This window comes from Calonectris borealis, chromosome 1 (genome assembly GCF_964195595.1).
Source record: "Calonectris borealis chromosome 1, bCalBor7.hap1.2, whole genome shotgun sequence".
In the NCBI taxonomy this organism is placed as follows: domain Eukaryota; kingdom Metazoa; phylum Chordata; class Aves; order Procellariiformes; family Procellariidae; genus Calonectris; species Calonectris borealis.
In genome coordinates, this window is record NC_134312.1 from 115690047 (window position 1) to 115707275 (window position 17229).

Sequence of the window (17229 nt, forward strand, 5' to 3'; positions counted from 1 at the left end):
ACTGCCCACTCATGGCAATGCACCATGTGTTTTGACAATGGACAACTTTGAAGTTCATCATAAATTCAAACTTCTCCAAATTCAAAGTTCTGTTGAGATAGCACAAAAGTTCCTAGAAATATAAACACTATACTTGTGCATACTTATATTTTTAAAGGAGAACTAAAGAAAAAAAAAACAACAAAAGGTAAAAGGATGATTTCTCACACCTGTATGCCAAACTTTAACTTTTCATTTCTAATTACCATTTCAGGTTAATTTACAACTACTATAAAATCAAATTCCTTTAAGTTTTACCATTGTAACTTACTTATATTGTCAATTTTCTTTCTTTCAGCATCATCATTTCCATGGATTATATCATTTTCCAATACAAGTAGCACCATTTTACTTAATAAGGCTGAAGTACACAGATGGCCTGGAAGTTTAGTTGTGCCACACAGCTTGACACATGATCCTAAAGGTTCACAATTCATACTAAGCCTTCCTTCCAAAAGAGGTTTGTGAATCCACTGTAATATGTGCATAAAAACAGCATGAACAAATAATTGACATTTTAATGATGCATAGAAGAGCTATAATCTGTTTAACCTTGAAAATTCAGAAATATTAAAAAATAACCATGAAAGATACAAATTAACATCAAAAGCACAATGGTGAGGATGACCCACTCCAGCATATTAAAAAAGCCTAAATGCACAGCAGTAACTTGAAACTGCACTGCTGCCTCAGAAATGAATATGTATCTTTAGAACTCTATATATTTTACAAGAAATACTAGGGTTACTGAAGATTGGTGGTTGGACAGGAAATTAACATCCTTCCCCACTCTCCACTCTATGTATGTCAGCATTTTATTGGTAGTCAGTATATCATGTTCCTCTGCAGATATTGGTGTCTTTCACAAAATGAATCTTATAAAAGAATTAACTTAAAGATAAGAATATCTTCATGATGTATATTTTGTCAGACAAAATTCCTGAATTGTAAAGTAAGTTGCCGGTGTTCCATGCAGAAAAGGGTAATTTCATAGATTTTGATTTTCTCCAGTAGTACTGGATGGGGCCATGAACATACTGATTTTGTGCTCTGCCATGGACAGAGGCTGAAAAGAACCTCTACACAGATATACACGTATTCATAACTGTAGTGCCATGTCAAAATAAAGAATGCTTACCACCCTAAAGGACAGAGACTTGAGGTAAGACTGACTACCGTATGCAAGTCCATTCCTATTTTCATACCTCAGTGGATAGAGACTCGTGCAATTTCCCCCACTCAGTTTTGTTTGGCGTGACATGCTCAACATAAGCTCCCACGAGATATCCAGACTGCCCATCAGCTTCCATAAGCTTAGACAACAAATCACTAACTGCAGAGATCAAAACCTGAAGGCTGAGAAAAGGAGAAAACACTGCAAACAAGTTTGGCACTACCAAGTAAAAGCAAGCTGCTTTACTTTACATTGATACAATGCTATATACCTTTTTAAGTTATGCTCTACGCCATAGTTCTCACGTCTTGACAGGCTGAAAACACTCTCAGTAACAGAGATGCCAATTAAATAAAGAATAGTATAGCACTGATCTTAGTTTGTTCTGGAGAACAACATATTATGAAATGGACATGTACATCACAATTACCTTTTAACATCCAAAGAGGAAGACTGAATTTGATTCTTGACCCACAGTGCAGATTTATGCAAAAAGGTACTCTGTTTCTGCATACTCCGAAGTTGACGCACAAGTGAATTTACACCAGACATCCAAGTGTGTTTTAATTTACATACAAGTAAATCTGTTGTAGGGAAAAAAAAACCAACACACCAACAAACAGACAAGCAAAACCACCACAAACAGGTAAACTCAAATTACAACCTACAGCATACAGCAACAATCACATGTCTAAAGGTCCTAGAGCAGGAAAAGAATTCTCTTTTCTATATGGTTACATGCAATAACTATCAAGGGCAAATATACAGGTTTCTTCTTGTAGAGCAATTTTAAATTAACTCTGACACACAGGTAATATTTTATTTGAGAATAAGAGTGATGTTCCTGTTGTCTACTACAATATGTTCACATGGTCTTCAAAACCACAGATCTTTTTAAAACACTGAAATACTGAATATTCATAACATCAATACTCATTTGCAAAGCAGCAGTGGTTTTCAGGTTAGTGTTGTCCTACTTCACTTCTACGGCAACACTGCAACATTTCCTCCTTTGTATCTATGTCAGTAAATGCATACACCAATTTATCATTCTCAAATTCTGCTTTTAAAGAATATAAATCAGGATCTCAGTCTAAAAATGAGACGCTGGTGGAGAGAGAAATGGGTCACAATTTGTCAGAGCAACTTGATCAATATAAATGGTTTCAGAATAAATATATGTATCTTTAATGACATTGCAGAATGGACCAAAAAAACGCTCATTCTTTGTATTTCATAGACCTTAAATAATTTATGTAACACTCCAGAAAGTGTGGAATATCACAGCCTCAAAGATGGCTAAAGCACAGGGATACTAACATCAAAAAAGTTTAAAATCCTTGTAAAGAGGTACGTTTTGCAGTAACTACTGACATTGTAAATTAAAGCACAAATTTTCATGTCAGTTACAGCTGCAAGTGCTCAATGTCTGTGAACTCAATATTCTATTATATACTTGAATCTGTTTCACAAAAAAGAAGAATTTAGATGTAATCATCAACTACAAAAAAGTTTGCTTGAAGTTCTTTTTCCAAATTACCTGTTAAGTGCGTAGCATCCTGCCTCTGAGCACACAACTGGAAGATGGTAAGCAGCAAGTCTTCTGAGGATGGCATCAGTAAACACCCTTTAACTGAGCTGAAAAAGCTTGAGGCTACATCGCAGATAAAAGATACCGATGGTTCAGTATTTCCAGCTTCCGAAAGATCCTTAGCTTTAGACAGAGCTGCTTGAAGTTTATCAATAATCCTTTCAACAAAAGTTTCACTAATCAAAGATTCTATTGGGGAGAGGAAAAAGACAGCATGCTTTGATTACTTGATAAACATGATCATTCATGTACCAATGTGGTTTTTATTTACTAATTTTGAATGCAAAATAAAGTGCAAAGTAGTTTCAGTCTAATGTATACTTATACTCTCTTTCTTATTCCACAGTCATCTAGGATCACCTAGCCAAAGTTTCACATTGCCAAGTATCCTTTCCCTAAACCAGCTGAAGCAGCTTAGACAAAAGATATATAAAATAGAGCAAGTGCAGAGTGATCCCTTCCCCTTTTAAGCCTTTCTAGCTTCTGGCAATCAATTGTGAGCCAGAGATTAAACCTGGACCATTGCATATAATTAACCCAATCAGACCAATCTTCCATAAAGAAGGACTTCTGTTATTTAATTATGAACTGTATGAAGAAGTACAGTTTTCTCTTTCCTCAAGCCTGTTATCTAAACATCTGTAAGGAACCTCAAGATCTTCCGCTTAAAGAAACGATGAAAAATTTCTTCTTATTTGCTTTTTCCATAAAAATTATGATTTTATGGCTCTTTACCACAACCTCATCCCCAATCACTTCCATTGCAAGCTGAAAAATTCTAGTCTGTTTTATTGCGTCTACAAGCAGAGGCCACTGCATTTGCCTAACCATCCTGCCATCTTTCTTTGGGCATATACTAATTCTACCACACCTTTTTTCAAAAGCATATAGGTGAACAAGAATATTGCAGTGATTAAAACTACAGGCAGCATTCAAGATATTGACACGCCAATGCTATAATAATTTTCATTTGTCCTCTGTTCTTTTCACAGCAGCTCCTAATAACCTGTATTCCTTTTTTGTTGCTAAGCACCAACCTGCCACTTCCAGGGAACCATAACAATGACTGAAGATCTCTTTCCTGAGATTTAACAGCTCAGAGCCTACCATTGAATGGATACAGTTACAACTGTGTTCTTCCCATGTATACTTTTGATATTTATTGGTTTTTAAATCCATTTGTAATTGTATCAGTTAATCATTCAGTATCACAACACACTGCTACAGCTCCCTGAAGCTTCAGTTTTGATTACTCTGAATAATTTATCAGAAACAATTATCATCCTTCCAGTATTTATCCTTTTTCCCCTTTAATTCCTATCATCTGATAGGTTACTGATCCATGAAAGGCCCTTCCATTTACTCCATGACAGTTTACCTTGAGAAACTTAGATGAGAGATCTCATAAAAAATCTTTTTGAAAGTCCACATACCCTATTTTGGCCTAAATCACCAAGTCAAGAAGAACCATAGCTCCTGAGGTATTTTAGACTTCATCCAACATGCATTAAAAACAGGTCATACAGCAGCCAGCACAAAACGAACACCCGAGCTCAGCAATACCTCCAGCTCTAGAGCCAGAAAGCAAAGTCACTGGACAACCAGCCCTAGGACACCACTGACTCACAACTGAGCAAGTTTGTTGGACTCTCTCTCAAGAGAGAGAACAGGTTTTCCTGATGCTCCTCTACATCAAAAATTCCAGTAACAGAAATAACAAATCTTACAACGCCTTCAGGATGCACTATCTATGAACATTCACTGCAGTCAACTTACTACGTGCATCTTTGAAACTTGAAAGCACCACAAATGTGCCCAGCATTCAGATAAACTGAAGTATGTTACCTCGGGGATCAAAGCAAACGCTGAGTTTAACAAAACACAAATGACAAGTTTACATGGAAAACATCAAGAAAATTGAACTCCACTAGAAGTCTATGTCACAGATACCACAAAATGCAAGGAAGAAATGAAATAGGATGTTATTAATAAAAAATAGATTACATATGCAGTGTAAGTGCACACACCCAGTTTTTAAAATACATGAATCTAACTGAAAATGGCTCAAAGCAATTCATAGGTCCTGGCATTACCAACGCACGGATGGGTCCATAACCATTGATTTTTTATATTCTAGTTTTGAAGGTAAATTTCAGGTGGTGTTGTTTAAAAATTAATATTCTTTTACAGCACATCAGCTAATAAATCAAACTGACTTAAATTTTCCTCAAGTTTTCCAGACTCACAAATCTGAATCTGTTCTTTAAACACTGACTTTTGTTTAGGAACACAGACCAAAAAAATTGCAATGTCGCTGCTGCAAGTTAGTGTGTACAAAATTAAACTCGACATGGTTAATTGGCTCTGGTAAAAAAGAAAACAAACAAAAAAAACCAAACCAAAACAAATAAACAAAACAAAAAACAAAAAAAACCCACAACAAAAACAGAAGAAAGCCTAGATGTTACAAATTAAGTATTCTGGAAGATCTCAAATTCCTTTCAGCCTTCTACAAAGCACAAGTGTGGTATTTACACTTCACAAACTCCAAGGAATAAATATGCTTACCATTCTTAATGTGTTGCGACAACACTAAGCTCAGGAGGGTCCACCTTTCTGAAGAGGACAATTCTGATGAGGCTGCTACAGGTTTTAAACCCAGATGACACAGATCATCTGCCAGCATTACAAGTCTTTCTCCAAGTGTATCTCCTTTCAGCCAGTCAGAGACTAAGGAAAGTTTTGTTGTGCTTGAGCATGCCTGAATCACAAGAAAATAATTCTAACAATCTTTTGAGGGTATTAACTTTTATTACTAGCTAAGCATAAGATTAATATGTCAAACCTGCACACACAGAGTGGGGATCATATCATCTGTCACAAACAATAAGTCTCTAGGTGGTTACGTCTGCAACAATCCCCCCCAACTTTCTTTTTGGTCAGAGACAGCAACTTATAGCTAGGTCAGACCTCTACTTTAGAGTGAAACAAGTCCCCTTCTGAAAGCTCTTCTTTTTCTTTTTCTCCAACTATAGAGCCCAGGGAATGCCCACATTGCAGTTAGAAAGATAACTTCTGGATGACCAGGTTGGCTGAAATAAAATCTATTTACAATATAAAATCTGAATTTCTCTAAAAAGAAATGGGAGGTCACAAATCAGAAAAAAATTATTTTGGTGATAAGCCATTATAAGTTACAAAATGATAAAAACTGAGGATTCCTAAAACACACGGTATCTGTGAGGAAAGATATTACGGTCAACGCACTGGATTATAAATCAAGTGCTATGAGTTCTCGTCCAAAAATTTGTAATACACTTCATATTTCACCCCAGGCAATCCCTTAAATGTCAGTCTCTCAATATCCCATGTGAAAAAATGGTATACTATCTTTTTCTTGTAAGCACAATGTAAGGGTGATGATACAAATAATTATTTAAATTATCGGTCTAATGCCCAACTTCATTCTCTCTAACTTAGAGAAGGGATGACCAGAAACAAATCAGGAATCCCCCTGGCTCAAAGAGCAAACTGACGAAAAATAGAAGGGACAAAGATGCTTCTGTTTTGGTATCATTATTTTATTTCTAAGACTGTCCCCAGATTTAAATGCAGTTAAAAACAAACAACACACTGAAACTATTACTACAAGCTTTTCAAACAATGGAAATTATCACTACTTAAATTTAAAAAGAAAAAAAAAGGAAAAAAAGTCATTCAAACACATGTAACTCTCAAAGATAACACCAGGGAAATATTCAAAACTATGCAAAACAGGAACAAAAAAGCCTTAAGAGGTACCTTTTGAATTATCTGAAGAAAAATAATCCATTTCAGATCCATCTGAAAAGAAAACCAAAATACCACAATATTTAACAAATTCTTTGCTGAATAGGAAGCATTTAATACCATTTTAACTGTTCGTTTTACAAGTTTATTTTCTGCAGGGGATAAGCAAAAGTTGCTAAGTTTCAGTTACAAAGTTATTGACTGTATTATTTTTGGCTTCCAAGTCTTTCTCTACCACACAGATCAATAAGACACTGTATTTATAAGAAAAGACACCAATGACTAGTATAAAGGCACACTGTATAAAGAAGCAAGAAGAGAGAAATTCTGATGTTACCTTTTTTTTTTTTAAATTATTTATACCATATAGAAAGGGACATATGTCATAACCTTTCACCCCAACACTGTCATGTTAATCTTTCCTAAATCTACCTTCTTCACGCTGAACTTATCCAAGTTCTTGCAGAATATATTCCATTCCACAGCCCCCCAAAAAAACAATTAAGCAACCACAGCCCACAAAGAGTAGTCACTTTGACTAATAACTAAAAACTAGTAACAAAATATACAAGAGTCATACCTTCGTTAAATCATCAAGAATGATTTTCCTTTCATCATTACTGTTGCAACAATTAAGCACGCTGTACAAAATATCAACCAGAAAATGGGTGTCCTTCCTCCAGTCTTCTTTCAGCCAAGTTATTAAATTCATATACAGAAATTGTACAGATGGACTTTCATGACCAGTTTTAATTTCGTTTTGGGATTCAGCTTGAGCAGAGCTTGCATCATTTCCCTGCTCTAAAAGTACTTGAAAAACTCTGTTTGAAGAAAAAGAGTTAAGCAGGGCAGAGAGAAATTTCAAATGCTGTTCTGACTTCTGTTCATTGACATACACAATACTCAGTTCAGCAAGGCTGCAGACTAAATTCTCTAAAGGTTCTTTTCTTAGAATTGAACTATGCTGCAAGTCAGCCTGTATTTCAGAGTCGCTATTTATCACTTCCGTGAGCTTTCCATTCTCTGTGTTTCTTTCAGATTCATCCTCATCTGTAAATCTGATTTTTAGAGATTTTCTGTTGTTTGGTTTTGTAGCACTCTTTGGATTCTGAAGAATTTCTAGCATACCAGATACGGCAAACAATGATTTCTCATCAGCATCCAACGTATCAACATGATGTACACACATTTTTAAAAGATGGTCCCAAAAATTTGACAACAGTTTCTGGAAAACTTCATCTGTGCCATCATCATTGGAGAGTTCTGCTTTAGCTTCCCAGGAGCTCAGCATTTCTGCTATTTGATAAAATAACGGTCCGTTTTGTAACCTGGGCTCCTTAAGTACAGCATCGGTAAGAGGAATTAGCTATAAAGACAAAAAAATTATTAAATTATTAAAGAATAGTGATCCAACTAGATGATCATTTTATTCTTTATAACACCAGGAAATTCCATAATTCTGAAAAACATTCCAGAAGCAATTCCAAAAATATCAGAATTACTCATGCTTGAACACTTAAAATATACAGGGGGGTGATGCTTTTTTTTCTTTTTTAAATATAATTTAAACTGCACAGTAAAAGGGATGATTTTATAGGAAGGAAAAAATTGACTAAATTCAGTAAGATGATTTTTTCCATAAAATCTAGTGAAACTTTCAAGAGAAGTGAATCCTCACAGAAATTTACATTTTTCTTTAACTTTGAATTATTAAATGTACACACAACAATATTAAGTATTTCTAATAAATACCTGGTCATATATAAGCATTTGATGAATTTGTCTTTGGTCATCTTCTTCGTCTACTTTCTGTAGTATGGCAAAGCGCAGACATTCCATAAATGTAGTTATAATCGCTGAACTTTCTGAAGGGCTGGCTATTGCTCGCTCACTTGACAACCTATTGAAAGGCAACATCGGAGCGAGGGCACGCTCAGTCATCTATGCTTCTGAGAAACCCAGTATGTATGTAATGAACGTAACCTTGTTTATGTTGTTCTTATCCAGACCACACCAATATGAGAATACAGAATCATTGATAGGAGTCAGATCAAAACAAACTCATTAGGACATATTTAAAGAGTCAAAACAATAAATCCAGGCATTTAATATAACTTATATTAAAATAACTTTTTCATCTAGTTTTAGCATTCATAAAAAACTATCTATGTAAAGAGAGGAAACATATCCAGTCAAGCATACTGTCTACTGTTTCAGTTGTTTGTCAAAACTCCTTTGCAATTTTCTACACACACCACAGAGGTTTAGAAGGTGTCACTTTACAGAAAGAAGAAAAAAAACTAAAACAAAAAGCCACCAAAAGACAGTTTCACCATAGCCAGTTTGAGACTGAACAACTGTGATCTGCTTGCTTTTTAGTGAAAATTAGACCACACAAATTACCATACAAATATGACAACCATTTTACTACTTGTAATAAAATTCTATACACTTTTCAAAACCAACTCATTCATAACTCTCTTCTCCAAGAGCTCTGCTAATGGCCATGCCAACATCAATCGAGAATTGATTTTTGTTTAAACAAGTTACGTTTTAGTCTTTCATAAAATAAGTTACATATGCTTTTGAGTACACAATACACATGCATCTATTTAAATTAGATTTGATAGAAAGTTGGTTTTGATGTATTTTAAAGGCAAAAAATGATAGCAGATCACGAGAATTAAAGTTCCTGCATATAGGAAACGTCACAAACACAACACTAATCCCTAATAACCTATGTAATAATTACACACTGGTGAGAAGAGCCTGATATCTTCAAAGCCACTCTTAATTTTAAATTAATTTCCCATTTTAAAACTTATCATGGAATAAACACGAAGCTTTGACAAGGAAAGATAAGAATGCTTTAGGTAAAGAAGACATAATAAAATCAAAAAGAAGGCTGAAGGTTTAGGAAGACAGGGACAGCCACAAAGGACTGACCCTAGAGTTTTGGATATTTAAAAGTATTTTAAAAATATTATTTTCAAATATCATAGTGAAAACAGTCTTTTCTCAAATAAACAATTAATGCATATTTAAATATCCTCAAATGATATGTTACTTATCCTTAAATGCTTAAAGAAGATTAGTTCTCCTATTTCCAAATGTAAAAGAGACTGATTTCAAAAAAATAAATAAATTTGTGCTTCATACCCTTGAATTATAGAGCTGAAAAAAGTTCTGAAATATTCCAGCTTTGGTTCTGCAATGCCAGGAGGTACCTTGCTAATGAACGGCAAGAGATTTGGGTATATAACAGTAGCTAGTCCTCGTCCACCTTCTCGAAGCACTGTCCATAGCTTTGGTAGAACTCCCTTTTTGGCGTTTACATGACTCCAACAGTCCTACAGAAACAAATACGCTTATTGTAAATTAAATGAGAATATGGTGCCTTGGAAGAACTGCCAAGCTAGAGATTTAATCTACCTCCCTGTCTTGTAGCTGAAACAAGTTATTGTAAAATTTAAATGCACTTGCCAGTATTTTTAAAGATCACTTTCTCCCTATTTCCGCTTGTGAATTTAAGAACATGATAAAACTGTTTCTGTATTGTTTAAAATCAATGGACTTTCCTTGTTAGCAAACTGCAACTAAAGGTTTCTCTTTAATAATGTTTTAAGGATGCTTCATAAAAATCATCATTGTAACTGGTCCTGTATTTAATTCTGAGTTCTTATCAAGAATAAGCAGTGATTTCAAAATCCTAACTTTAGAAGCATCACTAACTTCAAAACTGCCCTCAAAAATCTTCTGATGGTTACAAAATACCTTGGCACTTTCCCCCACACCCCAAAGTTTATTGTCATCTGATCTGATTTATCATAGTTCCAGATACCTATATTTATAGCAAGCTGAACAAACATTTTTTTTTCCCCATAAATTGTTACAGTTTATACCAGCAGTTACAAAGGAGATCTGCAGCATTAAACCCTCAAAGCATTCCAGTCTATGGCAGTACCACTCATCCTGCTAATAAATTCAAAGCTGGTATTTCACTTAAAATGATTAAAAAAAAAAAAAAAAAGAAAAAGAAAAGAAAAAGAAAACAAAAAAAGAAAAAAGTTATAGAACCAAGCATTAAATTAGAAGGGGAAACAAACAAACCAAAAATGCAATGCAGGTCATTTCTGTAACTGTCTTTAACCAAGAAAAAGGTTTTAAGTATTATTTTACTTATTAGTAAACTATTTTTAATCAAAGGGATTCAGGTTAATTTAATTAAACTTATAAAACAACTCTGATTTTCAGATATGCTGGACACAATATATTTGAAAGTTACACTGAAACCCTAAGGAGGAAGAAGGAGCATGTAGCACTGATGAGTTCATGTTATTAATCATAAAGAAAACCCAGTCAAGCTGTTCCTCCTAATACTACACAGAGAACAATGGCACTTGGTGAAAAGTTAAGTTTGAGTAAAACGTCTGCCCCTTAGGTTTCCCACATTACCTCAATAGTGGCAATAGCATAAAGTACAGCTTCCCAAAGAGCGGGACACACCACTGCATCACTGTCGTCAATGCTGAGAAGAACAGCAGGACAAACTCTTGGTGCTTCAGTTTTCACCAGCTCAGGCAAGTACTGGCAAAAAGCAGAAGCCAGCTCAAAGAAAGCTGAGCGAACCTAGCATAGGTCACAGAAAAACAAAATTTTAGTCAAATGACAATACTTTGTCACTACATTGTAGTTTATAACGTGCCTTTTAAAGTCACCGTAACTTACAAGACACGGTCCCTGTGTTTTATCACATCAACAAAGGTTTAAATATTATTAAAAATAAAGAAAAATAAAGAAATTATTTGATAAGCCTGTTTAATATTTTAAAGTAATTTGTTTAGTGATAACATGCTTATCAAAAATTTTATTTTAATATACTTCTCAAAGGGCACGTTTTCCCAAAAGCACCTTAAAACTTCTTAACAAAATACTACCAGAATCAACTCATCATTCTATGCACTATTGGTCTTAGCAGACCAAAAACCAACAAAATGGTTTAAAAAAATGAAAATCCAGAAGCACTAAGAACACATGCAGTAAGCTGACACAGTTTCTGTCTTTTACATGAATTTGAAATGATGGCAGATTACCAAGAAGTAGATGATGGTGTCACTGAAATAAAAAATTAGCCTACTGGGAAAATTTTAGAGCAATATTGTCTATTTAAGACCTAGAAATTTGCAGGCTGTTTCAAACATAATTCAGCAAAGTACAAAGTTTATTCTTGTAGGATACAAGTAACTAATATTTGCTTAGGTTCAATGTATTATCTTTAACTAAAAACAACAAAAACAAAGAAGAAATAAAAAAGTCACCTGTGGTAGACTGTGTTTGCCATATTTCCAAAATTTGTTTTGGGACAGAAGTGACATTAACTTTCCTTCCAATGAATGCATCTCTTTCTTTGGCAACATGCTAAGCAACTTCTTTAAAGCTAACAAGGAACAGGTCAGAATCCGGAAAAATTTGGCTTCCCTTTCTTCCTCTGGCACAGTTCTCAGAAAACAAAACAGAACAAATTAAAGTGAACCATAAATAAATCAGCAGGCTTCTCCAGCTCTTCTAAACTGTCTAAACTAAACTGTCTTCAGTTTTTCTTTGTTCTTTTGATTTCAGATGCCAGCAATGTAAATATGTAAACTTTCCATAGGTTCTAACGCTACCAAATTACATTATAAAGTGTTAGAAAAAGAGAGAGTTTCAAGTCATCTCATCTTCCAGCTATTCAAAAATGCTACTCTTAAAAGAGCTGAAACAAGAATTAGACAACTGATAACACTTTGAAAAGCATTTATACTTTAGTCCCAAAGAAAGTTGCTGGGATCTGGACTCAAATAACTATTCTGTCTCTTGAAACAAAACTAAATCCAACTACCTCCAGGGACAGAGAACCCAATACAGACCAAGACTTGAACCATATACATTACAGCAAGCTAACATACTGGGGGTCACTGAGTGTATCAGGTGTTTCTTTCAGAAGGTGATCTTGAAGTACCTAGGGGGGGGAAAAAAACACATACATACACATGAGAATCTAGTATTTATATGTGAATAATATAGTCTATGCATTATTCAGAAACAGCTCTACAATAAAACTTCACAACCTCTGAGTCAAGTCTTTTAAACACATTTTAGACATGCTAGTGAACAAGAACGTAATTTAATTGACTCCTGCTGAACATAGTAGCTGTGGTACTGTTTGAATCAAGACTTCATAACACTTTGTAAGTTGCAGTCCTATGACAACAGGCTTCTGGTAAAAAGCAGCCAAACTGAGACAAAACAAAATGGTTAAGTTTGCATATGCAAATTTTCACCCTTTTAAATTCAGTCAATTCGGTCTCATGTATGACTGGCAGAAGAGCATTAACCTACTAAACTTGTAGAGGCTCTCTGAAACACTGCTCAGCATTCTTTAATCCTCCACCACTGCAGCTAAACTACTCTGGCATCGTTATTTCATCTGTCACCAACATTACGTGATGACTGAGCATCATTACATAGAAATGGATACAAGAAAATTCACTTCATATTCATTCCTCTGGTTCCAGTCATTCTAACCACAAGCCAAAAAAAACAGAGGATGTGTCTTTGCCTCGGTCTTCTCTTCACATTAGCAGAAGCAAAGTTTCACGTGAGAAAGAAATTTAACCATGAAGAATAGATGGGGGCAGGATGAGTTTTAGACTTGTAATAAAAGTTGACATATACTCAACACAAAGCCTTAAAGAAATACGTAAGTATAAACTCACATTCAGAATTTCATCTTTACAGAATGCTAAGGCTTCAGGTTGTTTGCTTGAAGGAAAAGCTTTTTCAAAAGCTAATTTTGCAGCAGAAGCAGCAGGGGAGTAACTGTCACATTGAGCAATCAGCCAGTATCCCATGATACTTTTTAAGTAAGGAGCTAAGTGTTTCTTTACTTTGAGAATCAGTTGCTCAAAAGATTGCTGAGTTGCTTCTCGAACACGGCGATCATGATCCTGTTAAAGAAAAGAAGAAGGAAAAAAAAAAAAAAGAAAGGTTTATTGTTTTAAGAAATGTACCTTTGATGCTGGGTACTTCAAAGCAGAAGTGATGACAAAAAAAAAGAAAAAGCTGTCTCTCAGTTCAGCCATTTTTGCAATGAATTGGGCTATATAGATTTGAAAATACGCAACAATGACAAAAAGGTTTTGTTATCCCTAGGTAAGGGGAGAGTCCTAACTTAGTAGAATCATATTCCCGATGTGTTGTACCTTTTCCCAATATCCTTAACTACAGTTTCTATTTCCATTTTATACAAACATTTAACAGAAAGACAAGAGGCAAGAGAAACAGGAATCCCTGAAGACACTTTTTGGATTAAAACAACCATAAGCCTACACAAACTGTGCATCATTATCCATTGTTTGTGTAAGAATTTACAACATCATGACTTTCTATGCTTTTGGCTCCTGAAAGAAATACTAGGAATTGCTCTAATGGATCAGAATAGTGATTCATTTTGTCCAATTATCACGTTTCCAACAGTAGCCAGTCCAGATAGTTTGGGGATGTATTAAATATATCAGAAAATTATGGATTATCTGGCTACGCATGGTCTTTTCATGTTTAGGGGTTTTTTTGTTGGTTTTTTTTGTGGTTGTTTGGGGGTTTTTTTAATATTAAGTCTGGTCAGATATTAGTCCTAGATCAAAAAGATTTATAATTATGTCAACTGAACAGTACATTCTCTTTAGCCGTTCTGGAATCTCCATAAAAGACCTTTTTATAAGAAGAAATATCTTGTCATCTTTTTAACATAAAGGTCTAACAAACAGCTATCTCCATCCAGCAAGTACAGCCCAGGCATCAACAGTTGAAGATTCCACCCATTGCCAATACTGAAACATCTCCACAATAAAGAACACTACTTTCCTTCAACTTCATGTTTTTTCTAGAAAGTCAGTAATTCCAACAAAGTTAGATATATCAATAAAGACTGCCTTAGAGGTTTTCACAGGAAGTATCCAGAGAAGTTTTTAATTTAGATACTTTAATACTTACTAGTGAGATTTTACAATAAATTCTTGGCCAGTAAGGAAGAACACCTTTCACAACTTCCGCTTCTCTTTCCTTGCACATTGTCCCAAACTCTTGCATAGCCTAAAATCAAGATATCAACAGCATGATTTAAGAAGTCAGATAGATATGGTCTGTAATTTATCAGCTTCTACTAAACATTGCAACTCTTTTTCAAAAATAAATGCATTGCTTGCAATCGAGCATCTATAGAGCTAATTTTATGAATGCTCCGTCAGCATTGCATGGTGGATCTTTTTATGAATCCTCCAAGATACCTTCTGGACTGCAGTTCTAGCAAATTTACCATTATGAAATTAGTATTAGCTACCTTGATATATTCCTCTCCCATCCTTAAGAAAAATGCATTGTTTTCCAATAAAAAAATTTTATGGGGGACAAAGGATACACCTACTTTTAATTTCGTTGTGATATCCCTTTTAGAAAGTTTTCGCAACACCATTCGAAAATCAGCATCCACAAGGCTGTCTATTTCCTCTGCTCCTTGAACTGCAGGAACATATCCTAGATCACTCTGAGATGTTCCAAAGCCAATAAACCCAGGCACTGTTCCACGTTCTTTGGCGAGGAGCTCTGCAGCTCGGCCACTGCTAGAAGGCTGACAAAAAAAAGTGACAGAAGTCAGTTATCTATTTCAGTCATTTTATTTTATTTTGCATGCATCATGCATTTGAAATAACGATCCTATTTACATTGTATCATTAAGTTTCTATTTGAAACAAAGTCTCACAAAAAAAGGCCACCTACACTTTAAACATAGAAGTTTGACCTAGAAAATTATTCTTCTCTTTAGAACCAGCATTCCCTTCTCTTATCGTGATTTTAATCCACGAATACTTATGGAAAATTATATTATTTTAATACACATTAAAAAAATTGTAACAGAAAAGTCCTTCCGTAAGTGAACAATTTATTAAGAAGCCATTTAGCCTCCTTCACTACTGTCTTTACTAGTTCTTCTCATGTTATTGCATGGACCAATACAGCTCCTGAGGAATACTCTTCATATCATTGGGAAAAATAAGCACACACACGAAACAAAGGATGCTACCAGCAACAAAGGACCAAGAAGGATTTAAAGGAATGGAGCAAAAGGGTACGTATGTGACCCAGTATAATACTATCCCATTAGTACTACAGTGAGCGTTTTGGAGTTCAGCATCTCTTCTAATTTAAGTCAACACCTTGCTCATCGTATCAGCAGCTCATGTTTATGTCAACCACGCTCTTTTGAAAAGACTGTTCCAAAACTGACTGATGCTTTAATGTTCTCTGTGATACCTTATAGTCCAAATACTTTTTATTTCTTAATGACAGCTGCAGTTTTGTGAGTTTTTTTTTTTTTTTTTTTAAAGTAATGACAATTTGCTGCAGTTCATCTTATTTTCCTGATTTTCTTGAGGTACGTAAGCCACATTTTACCTGACTACTGTATCTACAGATTAAGTCATTTTTTTCTGCCTCTGCAACCTCGACTATAGGACACGCTCCTTTGTGGTCCCTAGTCTTCTCTACATACATGAGAGGGAGAAGATTTGTAGGAATTACATAACCTGAACACAACGCTTCACCCACAGTTCTCCCATCCCGAGCAAGTGCCGCATGTGACGGACGTCACACCACTTCGGGCCCGGGGGCAGGACGGAGACACCTCGACAGGTGTACTCCAAGACTCTCCACAGAAGAACACACTGGATGTACCCGCCGGTACCCTGCTGAACTTACGCCCGCGGTGATTTTGCAGTTACACCCCCCTACCCCTGCCCCTCTCCGGAAAACGCGTACAGACGCCAGAGGAAATTGCAGTCGCACTCCCTTAAGCAGGGGCCCGGGCCAAGAGCCGCCCCTGAAGCCCGGCGGCGGCCCCAGCCCCAGCTACTGCAACCGGGCCCGAAGGCAGCGCCGCCTCCCAGCGGGGGACGGCCTTCGGCGGCCTACAGCCCCCTTCCCGGGGCACCGGCAAGGGCGGCCTTAGTCCCAGCCCCGAGGCCTGGGCCCCGCCGCCCTCCGCGGCCAGGCCGCCTGCCGGCCCCGCCGAGGCGGGAAGGGCCCGCCGGAGCCACGGGCGGAGGCCACGCGGCACCCGGAGCCCACGGGTGGGGCGCGGCATCCCCCGCCCCGCGGGGCGCGCTCACCCGCAGGTTGCCCTTGGTTCGCTGCTTGTTCTTGCCCCCCATGGCGGCGGCGGCGGCGCTGGGCAGCGGCCGGGAGCGAGGAGCCGCGCGGCCGGGGCGGGGGAGCGCGGCGCTTCCGGAGGGCGGGGCCAGGCGGCGGGGTCGGTGGGTCCTGCGGCGGCGCCCGGCCCGCTGGCCGTGCCGGCGCCCGGGCACCGCGGGGAGAAGCGGCACACACGGGCCCTCTTCCTGGGAACGCGTCCGTGAAAGATGAGCCGGTGCTGGCAGGAAAATTGCAAACGGTTTAAGTAATCGCCAGGGCATCGTCGTGAAACGCAAGGATGCAACCTCACCGAAATACCCTTAAACTTCGTACCCGTCAACGGGGCTTAGAAGTGCGGAGACTTCAAGCACATCTTGGGTCCTTTATTAAGGCACAGTGTTCTTGTACGCTG

At 36.9% G+C, this 17229-nt stretch overlaps 1 protein-coding gene across 3 annotated transcripts in view; it reads right to left on the bottom strand.

Annotated features, from left to right (window-relative positions):
- Positions 1-16892, bottom strand: part of LTN1 (listerin E3 ubiquitin protein ligase 1) — a 31988-nt gene extending 15096 nt beyond the window's left edge. For all 3 annotated transcript variants that reach the window (XM_075171082.1, XM_075171076.1, XM_075171071.1), the window contains exons 1-16: positions 16796-16892; positions 15055-15258; positions 14625-14723; positions 13349-13579; positions 12539-12591; positions 11912-12092; positions 11049-11222; positions 9753-9943; positions 8346-8493; positions 7174-7959; positions 6606-6647; positions 5373-5565; positions 2754-2993; positions 1644-1797; positions 1245-1395; positions 311-512 (exon numbers count right to left, since the gene is read on the bottom strand). In XM_075171082.1, the coding sequence (XP_075027183.1) occupies positions 311-512; positions 1245-1395; positions 1644-1797; positions 2754-2993; positions 5373-5565; positions 6606-6647; positions 7174-7959; positions 8346-8493; positions 9753-9943; positions 11049-11222; positions 11912-12092; positions 12539-12591; positions 13349-13579; positions 14625-14723; positions 15055-15258; positions 16796-16837 (3091 nt within the window). In that variant the 5' untranslated portion in view covers positions 16838-16892. The remainder of the gene's footprint in view (positions 1-310; positions 513-1244; positions 1396-1643; positions 1798-2753; positions 2994-5372; positions 5566-6605; positions 6648-7173; positions 7960-8345; positions 8494-9752; positions 9944-11048; positions 11223-11911; positions 12093-12538; positions 12592-13348; positions 13580-14624; positions 14724-15054; positions 15259-16795) is intronic.
- Positions 16893-17229: the final 337 nt, after the last annotated feature.